At 47.4% G+C, this 18,983-nt stretch overlaps 2 protein-coding genes across 2 annotated transcripts in view; both read right to left on the bottom strand.

Annotated features, from left to right (window-relative positions):
• The window catches only part of USP34 (ubiquitin specific peptidase 34), a 265,701-nt gene extending 264,541 nt beyond the window's left edge, over nucleotides 1-1,160 (bottom strand). The window contains exon 1 of the mRNA XM_049784720.1: nucleotides 1,033-1,160. Within this exon, the coding sequence (XP_049640677.1) occupies nucleotides 1,033-1,075 (43 nt within the window). The 5' untranslated portion in view covers nucleotides 1,076-1,160. The remainder of the gene's footprint in view (nucleotides 1-1,032) is intronic.
• A 13,671-nt stretch (nucleotides 1,161-14,831) lies between these two features.
• Nucleotides 14,832-18,983, bottom strand: part of XPO1 (exportin 1) — a 38,799-nt gene continuing 34,647 nt past the window's right edge. Inside the window, exons 20-24 of the mRNA XM_049784725.1 lie at nucleotides 18,306-18,474; nucleotides 17,110-17,244; nucleotides 16,692-16,851; nucleotides 16,502-16,598; nucleotides 14,832-15,895 (exon numbers count right to left, since the gene is read on the bottom strand). Coding sequence (XP_049640682.1) covers nucleotides 15,749-15,895; nucleotides 16,502-16,598; nucleotides 16,692-16,851; nucleotides 17,110-17,244; nucleotides 18,306-18,474 — 708 coding nt within the window. The 3' untranslated portion in view covers nucleotides 14,832-15,748. The remainder of the gene's footprint in view (nucleotides 15,896-16,501; nucleotides 16,599-16,691; nucleotides 16,852-17,109; nucleotides 17,245-18,305; nucleotides 18,475-18,983) is intronic.

Genomic DNA, 18,983 nt, shown 5'->3' with positions numbered 1-18,983 from the left:
GAGAAAAAGACGCAAAACGACGCGGCCCCGACACAGCCCCACGAATGCTGGCGAGGGGCACACGCGAGAAAAGCGGTGACTTGGCAGTCTTGGGCAAGAGCACCTACGGAACCCCGATGTCCAAAGCCACAGAAGCGGCTTGCTAATAAATGAAAAGAGCCCTTTTTTTTTTTTTTACCCCTTACAAGTTCTTGCTAAAAAAAAAAAAAAAATCAAAAATTTTCCTCCAATTCCCCCTTGGTCAGACAACCAGGCCTCTTCTGCTCTGGGCCACGATAAACTGTTCTGTTCGTTCGGTTCCTGGAAGCTGCAGATGCCATCAGCGATAACATAAAATAATATGCAATCAAAGCCAACCAAGGGGACGGGGCTGGGCCGGGTCGGGCCTCCTTCTTCTTCGTCGTCTTCTTCTTCTGCCCAATTCGGCCCGGGCCCCGCGGGCTGCACGGCGCTGCCCAGGAGACATGAGAAAGCCGCCATGGCAGCCGCCGCAGGTTTCCCCGGCCGTCCGCGGCGCTGCCCGCGCGCTCCGCCCGCCGGGCCGCCCCTCCCCCGCGGCGCCCAGGCCGAGCAGCCGGGCCGCGCAGGTGAGCGGCCGCTGCGCGCCGGAGCCGGCGGGATCCAACCCGCCTCGGGCGGTTCCGTCCGGCCGCGGCCGGCCCCGTCGTCGTGGGCGCGCCGGCGCCGTGCGGGGCCGGACACCTGTGCCAGCAGGGGCAGCAATTCTGCGGCGCCGCCGGGGCCTAGGCCCGAGGGGGCCGCTTCCCGGAAGTCGCGCCCGCCCGCCGCGCTCACCTCAGCCGCGGGAGGGACGAGCTGGCTGGGCCCGAGCCGCGGCCGAACGCTCGCCTCGGCACGGAGCGCGGGAGGGAGGCCGCGCGCCGCGCGCGCCGCCTCGGGACGCTCGAGGCCCGGGGCAACGCCGCCGAAGCCGCCGCCGCCGAAGCCGCCGCCTCGGGAACACGGGGAGCGGCGGCCCCGACACCCCCGCGTCCCCCCCCCGCCGGGCCGCGCCGCGCCGCGCCGACTTACTCTCGTTCAGCACCTCCACCAGGTCCGCGCAGTTCTCGCACATCGTTCGGCCGCCGCCGCCGCCGCCGCCCCCCCGCCCTGCCCGGCCCTGCCCTGCCCTCCCCCGCGACGCGGAGGCTCGCGCGGCTGCTGGCGGCTCGGGCGGCGGGGGAGGGGAGAGGCGGGGCGGGGCGGAGGGAGGGCGGGGCGGGGCGGGGGCGGGGCCTAGTGAGTCACTAGGAGCCGTGGGGGAGGGGCGCGGGCGAGCGGCGGAGCGGGTGGGCGGGGCGCTGAGGAGGGAGAGACGGGGAGGGGAGGGGAGGGGAAAGCAGCGGAGGAGAGGGGAGGGGAGGGGCGAGGGGGCGAGCGCGGCGCGGGCCTTCCTTCCCTCAGGGGAGCGAAGGCGCCGGCGCCGGCGGCGGCGGGAGTGGGAGGGGGCGGGGCGAGGGCGGGGGAGGGGCGGGAGGGCAGTGGGAGGGGCGGGCTGGCGGGCGGGGGGCGAAGCCGCCGCCGAGTCACTTCACCGCCCGGTCGTCGTCGCGGTCGCAGTCGCGGTCGCCGCCGGCAGCAGCAGCAGCCGCAGCCCCGCCGCCGCCGCCGCCATTTTAATTGAGCGTTCGGGCCGCGCTCGGCTCTTTCCGCCTGGCGCACGAGCGGCGGCGCCTCGCGCGCTCTCGCTCACTCGCTCGCTCGCAGCCTCCGCCTCCCGCCCTCCGCACACACACGCTCACACGCTCCCACACCAGCCGGCCCGGGCGCCTCGCCGCCCGCCCTTTCCTCTTCCGCCCCCGCCCCGCCCCGCCGGATCTCCGGCAGCCAAAGCCGGAAGGGAAGCCGGCGCCGAAGCCAGCGCGGCGGCGCAGAAGATGGCGGCCACGGCGTGCCGTGCCGTGCCCTGCCGTGCGACGAGCCGCCGCCATCCGCTTCCGGGCGGGCCCCCGCCATTCCCCGCAGGCCCCCTGACAGGGATGGACGTGGGAGCTGAGCGGGGAACGCGCTCCTGACCGTCCTGGCCACCCCGTGTTCCGGGACCCCAGGCCCCCCTTCCGCGCGACGCCTGGACACCGGGCAGGCCCAGCCGGCGCTGTGGCGATGGCGCCCAGCTTTTTCGGGGGAGACCCCCCCCTCACCTCACCCCGCCAGGCCTCAGCGTGCAACGAACGAACACCTGGATGCGCCTACAAATGGCGGCCGCAAAGCGCCTTCACATCAGCACATGGCAGCTTTTTGCACGTCCAAGGGCGGCGGCTCCCTGATTCCCTTTCTGCTCTGCCCCTCCAAAAAAAAAACATCCTGTGAAGAATGGACCCAGCAGTAGCCTAGGGACGGGGGGGCCCTCGTCACCCCTACCTGTCCTATTCTCAGCCCCAGCACCCCGTGTTTCTTATCCGAGAAAAGGCCAGCCCCAGCTGGCTTGCAAGTGGTGCATCCTTAGAACTGGACTCTGAGGGGCCAGGGGGATAGCACAGCTGTAGGGCGTTTGCCTTGCATGCAGAAGGACGGTGGTTCAAATCCTGGCACTCCATATAGTCCCCCGAGCCTGCCAGGAGGAACTCCTGGGCGCTGCAGGGTGTGACCCAAAAACGAAAAGAAAAAAAAACTGGACCCTGAATGGCTGCAGAGGCCTGTAGTGAAACTTTGGTCTTCATGTGGAAGCTAGGTTTTCCAGCAACTCCCCACCGAAAGAGCACCTTGTAGTCTTTCTGCTGCTTCGCTATTATCCCTCTGAAATCACCCGGTGTGGGGAGGTGGTGGTACTTTCCTGTCCAACCCTCCTCAGTGTTCCGCCCAGTCAGTGTAGCTCTAGGCACTTAGGTGCGTGCTTTGCCAGGGAGCCAGACCCTGAGTATTACCGATGTGACCCCAAAAACAAGCACTGGCGCTGGAGAGAAGAAAGTTCAAAGGACTGAGTGAATATGTAAGGTGCTGAGATTTAATACCCCCTCTGCATAGAGTCCCTCAGGCACTGCCAAGATAAGCACAAAAGTAGGAGCTCCATTTGGCATACCCCAGAAACAAAAGAAGCATTTACTGAAAGAATGAACAGAATGGGACTGGAGACAGTTACTAGGATAAGGACTTGCCTTGCAGGGTTTATCTAGGTTAGATTACTTCAGTTCCTAACAATCTCTAAAATTTGGTACTAAGTACTTTTAACAGTCCCTAAAAATCCTAGTTTGCTAGGAGTTTTATTGGTTTTGGATGGCTTAGTCTTCTGACAGAAATTTGCAGTGTCAGAGATCAAACCCAGGTCTGAGACGGAGACATAGCATGGAGGTAGGGCGTTTACCTTACATGCAGAAGGACAGTGGTTCGAATCCCGGCATTCCTTAGGGGCTCCCCAGCCTCCCAGGAGCGATTTCTGAGACTATAGCCAAAAATAACAACCCCTGAGCGCTGCAGGGTGTGACAAAAAAACAAAACCCAGGTCTTCTTTTTTTTTTTTTTTTTTTTTTTTTTGGTTTTTGGGCCACACCCAGCGGTGCTCAGGGGTTACTCCTGGCTGTCTGCTCAGAAATAACTCCTGGCAGGCACGGGGGACCATATGGGACACCGGGATTCGAACCAACCACCTTTGGTCCTGGATCGGCTGCTTGCAAGGCAAACGCCGCTGTGCTATCTCTCCCGGCCCAAAACCCAGGTCTTCTAAGGCTCTATCAACTTGAGTCACATCTCTGGTACAGTGTTTTTTCTTGTTTTTGTTTTTTCGGGCCACACCCGTTTGATGCTCCAGGGTTCCTCCTGGCTAAGTGCTCAGAAATTGCCCCTGGCTTGGGGGGACCACATGGGACTCCAGGGGATCTAACCAGTCCTTCCTTGGCTAGCGCTTGCAAGGTGGACACCTTACCTCTAGCGCCACCTCTCTGGCCCCAGTTTTTGAGGTTTCCATTTCAAAATATTTTTGAAGTGTGTGGGCAGAGGAGGTTTGGGACCACACTCAGCCCCTTTCTAGAGGTAGTCTTCTGGCAGTGCTCAGGAGACCATGAGGCCCAAAGGAATTCTGTCTGGATTTATTTCCTGTGTGCAAAACACATGTTCCAGCTTAGTTTGAGAAGTCAGAAAGATAATACAGCAGGCAAAGAACTTGCCTTGTATTTGGCCACCCTGGGGTTTGATTCCAGCACTTGCCAGTAGTCGTCCCAGGAGTAAGTTCTGAACATTACTAATGTCTCATAATAAAGCACTTTGAGAAAGGTTGTAATACCGTTGTTGAGCTACTAAGGAGTGTAACTACTATGGGTTCCAGTGATTTTCTGGGAGAGGGGAACAGTAAAGTACTCAGAGATCACTCGTAGGGGAACTCCAGAGATCATATATAATATAAAAGATCAAACTCAAGTGCATGCTGTACTGTATTATCTAGTACATTGGTCCAATGCTTCAAGGAACAATCAGATGTATAGTCACTAAGCATCCCTAATTTTGGGGTTTTTTTGGGGGGGAGTTACACCAAGCAGTGCTCAGGGGTTACTCCTGGCTCCATGCTCAGAAATCACTCCTGGTAGGCACGGGGGACCATAAGGGACGCCAGGATTTGAACCAATAACCTTCTGCATAAAAGGCAAACGCCTTACCTCCATGCTATCTCTCCAGTCCCACATCCGTAATTTCATACTGTATCAATTGCCCTGGAGGGTAGCAGCTTTCTGTAAGAATTTCTTATTCTGGGCCAGGGAGATAGCACAGAGCCTTGCATGCAGCTGATTCAGGATGGATGATGGTTCGATTCCCAGCATCCCATATGGTACCCCATGCTTGCCAGGAGCGATTTCTGAGCACAGAGCCAAGAGTAACACCCCTGAGTGTCACCGGGTATGACCCAAAACAACAAACAACAAAATTTTTTTTCTTGAGGCTGAGAAGATAGCACAGCTGTAGGGCATTTGCCTTGCATGTGGTTAACCCTGGACAGGCTTGGGTTTGATCTGCAGCATCCCATATGGTCCTCTGAGCCTACCAGGAGTGATTTGTGAACACAGAGGCAGGAATAGTCCCTAACCACTACCAGGTGTAGCCCCTAAAATTTTTTTCTTTTTCAGAGCTAGAGCAATTGCATTGCAGGGAGGGCCTTTGCCTTGAACTGTTGACCTAGGTTCAATAACCAGGATCCCTTATGGTCTCCCAAGCCTGCCAGGTGTGATTTTTGAGTGCAGAGACAGGAGTAGGTCCTAGAACATCACCATCTATGGCCCAAAACAAAAACAAGAAAAATGTTTGAGAGGCTGGAGAGATAGTACAGTGAGTACAGCATTTACCTTGCAAACACTAACCCAGATTTGATCCCTGGTGCCTTATATGGTCGCCTGAGACAGCCTGAAGTGATCCCTGAGCAAGAACCAGGAGAACTTGAGAACTTGTAAGGTGCCAGAGAGATAGCACGGAGATAAGGCGTTTGCCTTGCATGCTGAAGGAAGGCAGTTCAAATCCCAGCATCGCATAAGGTCCCCTGAGACTGCCAGGAGCGATTTCTGAGCATTGAGCCAGGAGTAACTCCTGAGCACTGCCAGGTGTGACCCAAAAACCAAAAAAAAAAAAAATCCTGTTCATTCCCAAGTATCACATAAAACAAAAGAAAAATCTTACTTTGACTTAAGTGCTACGGAGGTTTGTCACTGACTTATTTTTTATTTTTGGGCCACACCCTGTGACGCTCAGGATTTACTCCTGGCTATGTGCTCAGAAGTCGCTCCTGGCTTTGGGGGGCCATGTGGGATGCCTGGGGATCGAACCCAGGTCTGTCCTAGGTCATCCACATGCAAGGCAAATGCCCTACCACTGCTTTACCGCTCTGGCCCCTGACTTAATGTTTTGTTTTGTTTGCCTTTTTTTGCCACACTTGGTGACACTCAGGGGTTACTCCTGGCTATGCGCTAAGAAATGGCTCCTGGGTTGGGAGACCATATGGGATGCCGTGGGGGGGGGGGGAATTGAAACGATGTCCATCCTAGGCCTACCACTTGCACCACGACTTTGGCCCTGACTTACATTCTTGATTTTGGGTAAGGAATAATTTCATTATTTTTTTTTCCTTTTGGTTTTTGGGCAGCAAAGCAAACACCCTACCTCCATGCTATCTCTCCAACCCAGGAATAATTCCTTTTCTTTTTTTTTCTTTTCTTTTTGGGTCACACCCAGCAGCGATCAGGGGTACTCCTGGCTCTATGCTCTGAAATTGCTCCAGGCAGGCTCGGGGGACCATATGGGATGCCGGGATTTGAACCACCATCCTTCTGTATGCAAGGCAAACACCTTAACTACATGTTATCTCTCAGGCCCAGGAATAATTTCTTTGTTTTGTTTTGTTTTGGTTTTGGGTCACACCTGGCAGTGCTCAGGGATTACTCCTGGCTCTCTGCTCAGAAATAGCTCCTGGCAGGCACGGGGGACCATATGAAATGCCGGCATTTGAACCTCTGTCCTTCAGCATGCAAGGTAAACACCTTATCTCCATGCTATCTCTCTGGTCCCAGAAATAATTTCTTGATAAGCAATCTTTTGTTTGTTTTTTGTTTAGGGGCCACACCTGGCAGTGCTCACTGGCTACTCGTGGTTTTGTGCTCAGAAATCACTTCTGGCAGGTACAGGGGACCATATGAGATGCCGGGAATTATACCTCAGAATATCCCAGGTCAGGTTGTATGCATGCAAAGCAAACGCTTTACCCACTGTGCCAATGCTCCAGCCCTCAATCTTAACAAATGTTATGAAAAAATAAAGTAAAATGTGTTGAGGTGCTCCTTTTGTGCCTTCTTCCATTACTTGGAGGAGCATTTTAGCTATTTTTTAAAATACTTCACTTCAAACTTCCCCTCACTACTGACAAACTGCTTTGAGAATCTAGACTAGAGAATTATTGTCATTAATAACCATTGTTGGGGCTGGCGAGGTGGCGCTAGAGGTAAGGTGTCTGCCTTGCAAGCACCAGCCAAGGACCGTAGTTCGATCCCCCCCCAGCGTCCCATATGATCCCCCCAAGCCAGGGGCAATTTCTGAGTGCTTAGCCAGGAGTAACACCTGAGCATCAAATGGGTGTGGCCCCCCCCAAAAAAATTAATAACCATTGTTCTATCCATCACTTCAATGGCAAACAACATTCTCTCAAGGGCCACAACCAGCTGCACTAAGGGGTGATCTGCGCTCTGCCAGATAGTATTTAAACATTATAGTTAATTTAAACTTTTAACACAAAAGCAGCCATTATTCCACAATGGAAAATCTTTGACTGTCTTCAAAAATGTGATGTTTCGGGGCCGGAGAGATAGCATGGAGGTAAGGCGTTTGCCTTTCATGCAGGTTATTGGTTTGAATCCCGGCATCCCAGCGCCTACCAGGAGCAATTTCTGAGCGTAGAGCCAGGAGTTACCACTGAGCACTGTCGGGTGTGACCCAAAAACCAAAAAAAAAAAAATTTTTTTATGTTCCTGGGCCAGAGCAGTAGATTTGACTTGCACGCGGCCAACGCAGGATAGAACCCGGTTCGAATCCTGGCACCCATATGGTTTCTAGAGCCTGCCAGGAACATCTTATGAGCGCAGACCCAAGAGTAACCTCTGAGCACTGATGGGTGCAACCCCACCCCCAAAATTTTTTTAATGTTCTATGTGTCACAAAATGTTTTTTCGTTTTTTATCATTTAAACATGAAAACATTATTTCATGTGGTGTTCAGACCTCACCCAGGGGTGCAAAGGCTATTCCAGGATCTGCTAAGAGGTATATCCATCATACACTGTAGTGTTCTGGACACCTTACCATATGAGTGAAGGAACTGGTCACCTTCATGCAGAGTGCACTCACTGGACTGGAGTGACAGTACAATAGGTAAAGCGTTTGCATTGCACATTTGGTCGTGATTTTATTCTTGAAAGCCCATAGTGTCCTGAGCCCACAAGGAGTGAGCTCTGAGTGCAGAGAGAACTTTTGAGCACTTCTGGATGTGTTCTTCCCCCAGGATATAAACAACTGCACTCAGCATTTTGAGCCATCTCTCTGGTCCCCAAAACTATTTTTGTGGTCCACAAGTCATACAAAAAATGTTTTTGTAGTCTTTAATTTACTAACCACTTCAATTGCTTCAGTCTCTTACAATGCTCAATAAATGAAGATATCAAGAGCCAATGAAAGTAAGATTCCAGACTCCTAAGTTATTTATCAGTTTTGGTTTAGGGACCACAACCAGCTGTGCTCGGGGCTTATTCCTGGCTCTGTGCTTACTCCTCTCTGTGCTCAGTGGTCACTCTTACGGTTCTTTGGGACCATATATATATATATATATTTTTTTTTGGTTTTTGGCCACACCCAGTGACGCTCAGGGGTTACTCCTGGCTATGCGCTCAGAAGTCGCCCCTGGCTTGGGGGACCATATGGGACGCCGGGGGATTGAACTGCGGTCTTGAACCGCGGTCCGTCCTAGGCTATTGCTGGCAAGGCAGACACCTTACCTCTAGCGCCATCGTGCTGGCGCCTGGGACCATATTTGTTATCAGGGATTGAAACCCAGTCAGTTGCATACAAACCAACCAGTCAGTTTGCTGCACTTTTCTCTCTGGCTCCCATTAGCCATTCATGACATGGTAAACTTATTGTAAGCACATCCAGCAATGTTCAGAGGTTACTCCTGATTATCCATTCAGGAATTAACTCCTGGTGGTGCTCAAGCAACCATATGCGATGTTGCAGATCAAACTTGGGTTGGCTCTACCCACTATACCATCTCTCTGGCCTACCATTACATCTTTAATAACTAAAATTGAAAATGACTTTATTATTTTGTATATATGACACCATCTAGTGGTAGAATTTCACTACTGATTTTGGGGTGGGGGTTGGTTTGGGGGCAGCTCCAGGGGTTACTCCTGGCTGTGCTCAGTAATCACTGACAGGCTCCAGCAGTGGTCTTCAAACTATTTTTTTTTGTTTGTGTTTTTTGCTTTTTGGGTCACATCCAGCAGCACTCAGGGGTTACTCCTGGCTATATGCTCAGAAATTGCCCCTGGCAGGCTCAGGGGACCATATGGGATGCTGGGATTCGAATCACCTTCCCTCTACATGAAAGGCAAATTCCTTACCTCCATGCTATCTCTCTGGCCCTAGTTCTCAAACTTTTTAAACAGGGGGCAAGTTCACTGTCCTCAGACCGTTGGAAGGCCAGACTATAGTAAAAACAAAACCTATGAACAAAGTTCTCTGCATACTGCATATATCTTATTTTGAAGTGAAGAAAACAAACAGGAACAAATACAATATGTGGACCACTGGCTGCTCCTGGAACGATATGGGATGCTGGGGATTGAACCTGGGTCCACTGCGTGCAAGGCAGACTTACCCTACCAGCTGTGCTATTGCTCCGACCCCTAGAATTTCACTTTGTATAAAATCAATCTTTTGACTTCCTTTTCTTTTTTTTTCTTTTCTTTTTTTTTTTTTTTTTTTTTTGGTTTTTGGGCCACACCCAGCGGTGCTCAGGGGTTACTCCTGGCTGTCTGCTCAGAAATAGCTCCTGGTGACCATATGGGACACCGGAATTCGAACCAACCACCTTTGGTCCTGGATCGGCTGCTTGCAAGGCAAACGCCACTGTGCTGTCTCTCCGGGCCCATCTTTTGACTTTCTAATCTAGGGGACCTAATGGGATCCTGAGGATCAAATCCAGATCAGTCAGATACAAGACAAGTGCTTCACCTGTTGTATTTTTTAATGGGGAGTGGGGTTATACCCGGCAGTGCTCAGGGGTTACTCCTGGGTCTATGCTCAGAAATCGCTCCTGGCAGGCTCAGGGGATCATATGGAATGCCAGGATTTGAACCACCGTCCTTCTGTTTGCAAGGCAAACACCTTACCTCCATGCTATCTCTGGCCCCTACCTGCTGTATTCTTTCTAGCCTTTAATACATTTGTTTGTATATGCTTGGTATTTGCCTGCAAGTCAATTAAAAAAAAAACCTATGGAAAATTGTTAATACATGAAAATGATTTATCCATTTAGCATTCTTGTTGCTATTTTTGAACTTTGGAGTTTGAGGTTAAAGCCTCTTTTCCAGAGGCCAGATTTACTGCAGAATTTACTCTCCATTGCCAGAATCTTCACTATTGAACTTAAGGTCATTATTAGAAAGCAATGCTGTTTATTCTTTCCACAGAAACCTCTCCAAGTACATTTTTTTTTGGGGGGGGGGTCAATTTGGGCTACACCTGGTGACACTAAGTGGTTATTCCTGGCTATGCTCTCAGATATCACTCCTGGTTTGGGGGACTATACGGGACACTGTAGGATTGAACTGCAGTCCCATTCTAGTTCAGCCTCGTGCAAGGCAAACGCCCTACTGCAGTGTCATTCCTCTGGCATCACTCCAAGTACATTTTTTATAAGCCCAACAGATTTCTCTGTGGCTCAAGATACTAAATATTTAAAATTAAATTTGATGATCACATTATTAATTGCCGGGGCACACCCAATGATACTTAGGAATTACTCCTGGAGGTTCATGGAACCATATAGGATGCCAGGGATTGAATCTCAGACAGCAGCATACAAGGAAAGCTTCTTATACTTAGCTCTACAGTAGACTAGTATAGATTATAATACTTTCCTGGTTAAAATTAGTTTTTAGGGGGGCCGGAGAGATAGCATGGAGATAAGGCGTTTGCCTTGTATGCAGAAGGTCGATGGTTCGAATCCCAGCATCCCATATGGTAACTTGAGCCTGCCAGGAGCGATTTCTGAGCATAGAGCCAGGAGTAACACCTGAGTGCTGCCAGGTGTGACCCAAAAAAACAAAACAAAATAAAAAATTTAGTTTTTAGGGAGGCCACACCTGACAATACTGAGAGATTAATCCTGGTTTCCACACACAGTTATTATGGCAGTGCTCCGAAACCATGAGATGCCAAGTATTAAACCTGGGTCATCAGCCTGCAAATCTTACACACTGTACTATCTCTCCTGCCCCATCTGCTTAAAAAAAAAAAACAAACAGGAAAAAGGTAGGGAGGGGCAAAGAGATACCACAGCAGTAGGACATCTGCCTTACAAGCTGACCCAGGACAGATGGTGAGTCATCCCGGCATCCCAAATAGACCCCTGAGCTTGGCAGGGATGCTTTCTGAGTGCAGAGCCAGGAGTAACCCTCGAGCGCCAATGGAAGTGACCCGAAAACCAAAACCAAAACCAAACCAAACAAGACAAAACAAAACAAAACAAAAAAAAAGCCCTAGAAAGAAAGACAAGCAGGGAACTATAATTAAAGTATTACAAGTAGAATGCTTTCCTCACATGAGACCAACAAGGGTTTGGGTCCCTTAGCATTCCATAGATCACCCGAGCACCTCCAGGAAGGACACCTGTGTACAGAGCCATGAGTTAAGTTCTAAGAATAACTGGTTGTGAACCCAAAACAGTGTATTAGAACATAATTATTGGTTATTAGAACACAATTATTGGTTTCCAGGTCACAGCCAGTGATGCTCAGGGCTTACTCCTGGTTTTACTCAGGAGTCACTTTTTTTTTTTTTGTTTTTGGTTTTTGGGCCACACCTGGCGGTGCTCAGGGGTTACTCCTGGCTGTCTGCTCAGAAATAGCTCCTGGCAGGCACGGGGGACCATATGGGACACCGGGATTCGAACCAACCACCTTTGGTCTTGGATCGGCTGCTTGCAAGGCAAACGCTGCTGTGCTATCTCTCCGGGCCCAGGAGTCACTTTTGGTGAAACTAGAACCATATGGATCAAACTTGGGTTGGCCCTGTACAAAGCAAGCGCCCCATCATTCCATTTTTTTTAATTTACATGTTTGGGGGCCAGAGTGATATAGCAGAGCAGGTAAGACATTTTGCCTTGCACAAAGCCGACATCCCATATGCTACCCAGAACCTGTCAGAAGTGATTTCTGAGCAGAGCCAGGAGTAACTACTGAGCACCGCCAGATGTGCCCCTCCCAATTTATATGTCTCAGACCAGAACTGATAAAATCTATTTCCAGAGTGAACTGAGATACTGGTGGAATAAAGTGGGGTCTAATGCTGGATGTGGTACTGTAATATATGTGTAAATTGTCTACATCCTGGAGGCAGAAGTTAATACACCAAGAAGGGCATTTGCTGTTCTTTTTTTAATTAAAACAAAATGATGGGGGTTTTTTTTTTGGCTTGTTTTTTAGGCAGCACTCAGGGGTTACTCCTGGCTCTGCTCAGAAATCAGAAATTGCTCCTGGAAAAAAAAAGAAGAAGAAAAAGAAATTGCTCCCAGGGGTCGGAGAGATAGCATGGAGTTATGGCATTTGCCTTTCATGCAGAAGGTCATTCCTTCGAATCCTGACATCCCATATGGTCCCCCCAAGCCTGCCAGGAGCGTTTTCTTTTTTCTTTTTTTTGTTTTTGGGTCACACCCGGCGGTGCTCAGGAGTTACTCCTGGCTGTCTGCTCAGAAATAGCTCCTGGCAGGCACGGGGGACCATATGGGATACTGGGATTCGAACCAACCACCATTGGTCCTGGATCCGCTGCTTGCAAGGCCCCAGGAGCATTTTCTGAGCATGGAGCCAGAAGTAACCCAAGCACTGCCGGGTGTGACCCCCCTCCAAAGGGGGGGGAAAAAAAGATTGCTCCTGAAAGGATCGAGAGACCAAGTGGGGTGACGGAGATTGATGGCTGTGTGCAAAGCAAACGCCCTATCCTCTATGCTATCATGCTAGCCCCTATATTATTTTTTTAATTTCCAGAATCTTACATGGTTGCTCCTGCCTGCCATTTTTTTTTGGGCCACACCCAGTGATGCTCAGGGGTTACGCTATGAGCTCAGAAATCGCTCCTGGCTTGGGGAACCATATGGGACACCTGGGGAATCGAACCTCAGTCTGTCCTAGGTTAACAAGGCAAACACTACCGCTTGTGCCACTGCTCCGGCCCCACCATGAGTGATGCTTAAGTGCAGAGCCAGAAACCCTGAGTAAACACCTGGGTGTGGTAACAAGCATGCACACAAAAACTCAGCTTTCCCAGTAATCCAAAGGACAAAGGTCAGTTTGCTATTTTTTTGAAAGCCATGCTTTCGCTTCAGTAGCACAATACCCTTAAAGCCACAGAGTTCGCTTAGAGATTACATCCTGGCAGTGCTGCAGGGTAGGGGAGCATATGCAGGCCTAGAATCTAACCAAGGTGACCATGGCAAGTGACTTAACCCATCCTTTCAAACTCTCCCGACTTTTTAAAGGGGCAATTTGGGCAGAGATTAGTTTCTGAGTTACTCTCGGAGTCTAATGGGACTGATCAACAGACCGAGCACATGCTTCTTTTGCAGTAGGCCCAGGTTGCAACCCTAAGAGTAACCTCAGAACAAAACAAGCAAAATAAGGGAACGGAGAAATAGCACAGCTTGTAGGGTAGGGCATTTGCCTTGCAAATCCCTGGTGTCCCATATGGTCCTGAGTACTGCCAGGAGTGACTTCTGAGCAGAGCCATGAGTAACCCCAGAGAACCAATTAGGTGTGGCCCAAAATTAAAAAATCAAGACCACAAGCAATATTTTATGTACTGTAGCTAATTCTCCACCAACACGGAGCACCTAAGACGAGTTTTCTTTTTTTTTTCTTTGTTTTTTTTTTTTTTGAGGGGCACACCAGCAACACTCAGGGGTTATTCCTAGCAGGCCTGAAGGACCATGTGGGATAGAATCCAGGTCTATCTGGGGTCAGTTGCATGCAATTCTAATGCCGTATTGCTGTGCTCCAGACTCTAGATCTAGTTTTTTGTTTTGTTTTGGAAAAATAACCAGCAATTGGGACTGGAGCGGTAGCACTAGAGGTAAGGTGTTTCCCTTGCAAGTGCTAGCCTAGTAAGGACCGCGGTTTGATCCCCGTGTCCCATATGGTTTCCCCAAGCCAGGAGCAAGTTCTGAGCGCATACCATGAGTAACCCTAAGTGTCAATAGATGTGGCCCCAAAACCACTAAAAAAAAAAAAAGGGAAATAACCAGCAATGCTCAGGTGTTAACTCTTGACAGGCCCAGGTTGTGGGGATGCGGGGATCAAAGCTGGGTTTAGAAGCTGCCTTGCACGTGACAGACCCAGGAAGAACCTGCTGGGATTTCTGAGCTCAGACCCAGGAGTGATGGAGAGTTGGTGGGTGTGGCTCAAAAACAAAAAAAGGGTGTTTTCTCCTGCAGGCAAATAGCCCTGTCTACACACTGTGCTATCACTCTGAGCCCTAGAGGTATGACAGCTCATTTAATATTCAACCAAAGATTTTATAACAAGTACTCACTCATCTCCCCCCACCTAACCTATGAAGCACTTTCAAAGATACACCAATCGAGTACACTTACAGTAGCACCTTAAACCTCACTGTAAGTCTGATCTTCATCTTTGTTACATCTAAAGTTCCACTAACTAGGGCCTGAGAGATAACATGGAGGTAGGGCATTTGCCTTGCATGCAGGACGATGGTTCGAATCCCGGGCATCCCATATGGTCCCCTGAGCCTGCCAGGATTAACACCTGAGTGCAGCAAGGTATGACCTGAAAAAAAAAAAAGTTCCACTAACTAGGAGGAAGAATGTTCTTTAAGTCACAAAAATTGAGTGAAGTGTTGCAAAAGGACTTGTCCTCTCAAGTCAGTGTTTTTTGAACACATGTCCTCCTCTTTCCCCTTATGTCTTAAGTAAATGTGTACAATAAAAACAAGAAAAATAAAGGGGCAACAGGAGGGATTGTTTTTCTATGACCAGTCATTCCCATAGGGATCGTTTTCCTAAGTGCCAACGTTTATTTAAAATTATTCAATAAACACACAGAACCACTTTAATATATGAATAATTTTGAGCCAATAAAAAGTAAATGTAAACCAAGTTTATTTCGCTTTTAAGTAGTGTTCTTAAAGCACTACAGCTTGGTAAACAATGTAAATTAGTATAAGTCATCTCAAAAGCCGGAATTGGTTTGTTTTTTTAATGAGTTGTTAAAAAGATGCAGCCTATTCTAACAGGATAAATAGTTTTAACCATTTCACTTTGAGTTAATGAAGGCTCACAAATGAGCAACACTCCTCATTGAGGAAAACAAAAAGCTGTTGTCGACAAGCGACAGCACACACACACAAAAACAAAAAGAACTGTGTAAAAATAACTAACTGTTCCCATATTTTTTGAAGTCGCTTTACAATGGGATGATATGCACATGATCTTGCTGCAAACTTGCCATACAGACTTGTAATACATGTAGTCTAAGACAAACGATTCAGTCCAAGAGGTGCTAACTTCAGACAATGCAGCACTATAACTCTTTAACAACGCAATTTGTTTTACTCATTATCTTTTCTTCTAGACTGATATACAGGCTAGAAAGAAAATATTCACTAATTAAAAATTGGTAGTTTACAGGAAAAAATGTGTAATTTTGCATTAGAATTTACAAGTATATGTTCAAATCGAATTTGACCTCCACCCCCCATCCCAGTCACAAAATAGGCATGAAGTAAAATTTTTAAAAATGCCTTAATTTTTAACTTCATGCAAACTAAATAAAGATGACCAAAACAAACGCTTAAACAATGGAAAGATATTTCACAGAAAATTTCTTATACAAAAAACACATAAGAAAAGGGCCACTAGGTGACATTTTAATTTACAAATTGGCATCATTTTGGTCGACAAATATCCAGATGCTGTTTTCTTCTGCTAAGAGTTGCAGAGGAAAAAAAATAAAGGAAAAAAAAAAAAAAAACCACACCCCGCATGACTTCTAACTTTAATCACACATTTCTTCTGGAATTTCATGTGGATTAAGGATGCCAGGGACAGACATCTGAAGTTTATGTTTTTCTTCCTGAGCCTGTCGAAGGGCTGTTTCTCGTTCCTCCAAAAACAGATCAGAAGTATCTTCACCTGCAAACTCCTATGAAAATAGATGTTGAAAAGTCAACTTAAACTTAGCTTTGGAGGCGCCACTGTGATAAATTCTTACTTTAAAAACCATGGACAAGAGAACACATAAACTATTCTATAAATAATTTCATTTCCTAAAAACAAAACCAAAAAACCCCCTCACTTTTAATAATACAGTACAAGCAGGTACTTACATATTATCAACCTGGGTTTGATCTTTGTACTCTGTTTTCCCTTGAGCACTGTCCTAAATACTCAGTAATTTGAATGCAGAGCCAAGAGTGAAGCCCTAATCAATGTCAAATGTGGCACTCTCCCCAAAAGTCTGAATCAAGCACTAGATAGACAAGTAACAGCAATCTACTACTAAAATAATGCATTTTGGGGTTGGAGAGATAGCACAGCGGCATTTGCCTTGAAGCAGTGACCCAGGACCTAAGGTGGTTGGTTCGAGAATCCCAGCATCCCATATGGTCCCCATGCCTGCCAGGAGCTATTTCTGAGCAGATAGACAGCAGTAACCCCTGAGCAGCGCCAGGTGTGGCCCAAAAACCAAAATAAATAAATAAATAAAACTAGTGCATTTTAATACTTCATTTGCAAATAAAATACATACCTTTATTTGTACTAGGAAATCCCTAAGGTGTTCCTTGAAAGCAGGAATATCCTGATTTAAGCTGAAAAGCCCTGTCACAAAGAGCTTTACTTGGGCACTGCAAATCAAAGCACATGATTAAATTATCATTTTATTTAAAAACTGAAAAAAAATAAGCTTATTAAAAAAAAATATATATATATATATTTACTCTTGTAGATGAGGGAATGCAGACTTAAGGAGATTAGCCACATATTCCTGAATAAACATCTGGTTGTTAACTGGATTCCCAGGATTTAATGGTGTACTTATTTTTCCTTCTTCAACCAAATTAAACATATATGCCAGTATTGATGCATGCATTGTTAAACCTGTTGACAAGAAGAACATGTTAACATAAAAAGGTAGTAAACAACTGGAACATAGAATTTTTGTGGCTTTTAGCACCTGATAGACTTGAGATCAAAGTGGTATTTAGCTAAAGTGTGTACCTCACCACCTTGCAATGGCCACTGGCCTCTTCCTTGTTGCTTCCTGACATGGTTTTAATAGTGTTATTGTACTACCACCAATGCACTAAGACCTCACAGCTAATTAGCCTCTCCCTCATGGTTTAAACTCTTTCTTACCAGCAGTATGTGAGGTGTCTGTCACAACAGAAAAGATATGCTGAAGAATATCACAAAAATAAGTTTGATAAAAACTCTGAGCTGCAGCTTCTTCTTGAGCAACATTTTGTAACAGTGTAAAAAGTATCTGTAGGCCTAAAAAATACATAAAACACCAACAAAATTATTAGTCTGATAACATTAATGACTGTATCATCAGTGCCAATAGTATCTCAGTTGTTCTGATTCAAAGGACTATTTTTTTTTTTGGTCACAACCAGCAGCACGTAAGAGTTATTCCTGGCTCTGCACTCAGAATTTACTCCTGGAGGGCTCGAAGGACCATCTGGGATGCTGAGAATCAAACCCTGGTGGGTCATGTGAAAGGCAAATACCCTATCCACTGTACTATCACTCCTGATCCTCAAAAGACACTCTTTTTGTTTTTGTTTTTGTGTCACACCCAGCAGCGCTCAGGGGTTACTCCTGGCTCTATGCTCAGAAATTGCTCCTGGCAGGCTCAGGGGACCATATGGGATGCTGGGATTCGAACCACCAACCTTCTGCATGAAAGGCAAACACCTTACCTCCATGCTATCTCTCCAGCCCCATGGACACTTTCTTTACTAAATTGTAAAATTAAAGTTAATTGCATGGTATTGTCACATTTCTAGTGCTTCTGAAAACTTTTACCATACACTGTTATCATATACCCTACATAAGTAAAGCCTGTCTTATCAAATACAATTACCATTTTAATAATCAAGGGTCAGTGAGATAGTACATAAATGATTCCAGCTGGATTTGATACCTGGCACCACATATGATCCAGTGAGCCATTCAGGCTTGATTGTTGAGCACAGAACCATGTTTAAGTCATAAGCAAAGCTGAGTGGCCATAAAATTTACTGCCCAAAAAAGGAAACAGAAAACCAAAACCTATCTACCCTCTGCTAGGGTAGAGCCTTAGCCTTATACTGTTGATCTGGGTTCAATCCCAGCATTCCACAGTTCCCTTAGCACCATCAGGAATAATTCCTGAATGTAGAGCCAGAATTAAGTAACCACTGAGCAACAAAAACAAAACCAGAAAGTAAGAGGTTAAACGTTTCTTACAACTGAGATCTTTATTTATATACATTCGATGCTCACAAAATCCTGACAAATCTGCATATATCTACACATTTCAGTAGTTTTAATTTGCAAAAAAAATTTACCAGTATCTGCAACATTCCTCATAGTATGCTTGAAAGCCCAAATAATGGAATCCAAAACAAGTTTAAACTGTGCAGGTGGAATAGCCAGGAATGCTGGGAAACAATGAGAATTGACAGCCTGAAGCAGCAAGAAAAAGTTCGTTCTGTGTTCTGGATATTCTTCAAAGTCCTTTAAAAAGAAGGGGTGGGGGATAAAGTAGTTTTTAAGCCTTAATTACTTTATAAGAGGGGAAAGTAACTAATTCACAATAAGTGATTTGGCGTTGAAACCGTAAGTATGTATGGCTTTCTCTTGGGATGAGATAAATGGCTCAAGATGTAACTTTACAGGCCCGGAGAGATAGCACAGCGGTGTTTGCTTTGCAAGCAGCCGTTCCAGGACCAAAGGTGGTTGGTTCGAATCCTGGTGTCCCATACGGTCCCCTGTGCCTGCCAGGAGCTATTTCTGAGCAGACAGCCAGGAGTAACCCGAGCAATGCCGATGTGGCCCAAAAACCAAAAAAAAAGAAAGCTGTAACTTTACATACTTACATCTATCCTATGTACAAAGGTTAAAAACACAGTAGTGCAGGGAGGACACAGTATATCAGAAATAACAGGTTTCACACATGCATGGTTCAGGTAAACTTTTAAACCATTTCCCAAGCCCCATTTCATAAGATCTAACAAGACACTAAA

Source organism: Suncus etruscus, chromosome 12, assembly GCF_024139225.1.
Source record: "Suncus etruscus isolate mSunEtr1 chromosome 12, mSunEtr1.pri.cur, whole genome shotgun sequence".
In the NCBI taxonomy this organism is placed as follows: Eukaryota; Metazoa; Chordata; class Mammalia; order Eulipotyphla; family Soricidae; genus Suncus; species Suncus etruscus.
The sequence above is the reverse complement of the archived record's forward strand: the minus strand, read 5'-3'. Positions and strand labels throughout refer to the sequence as shown.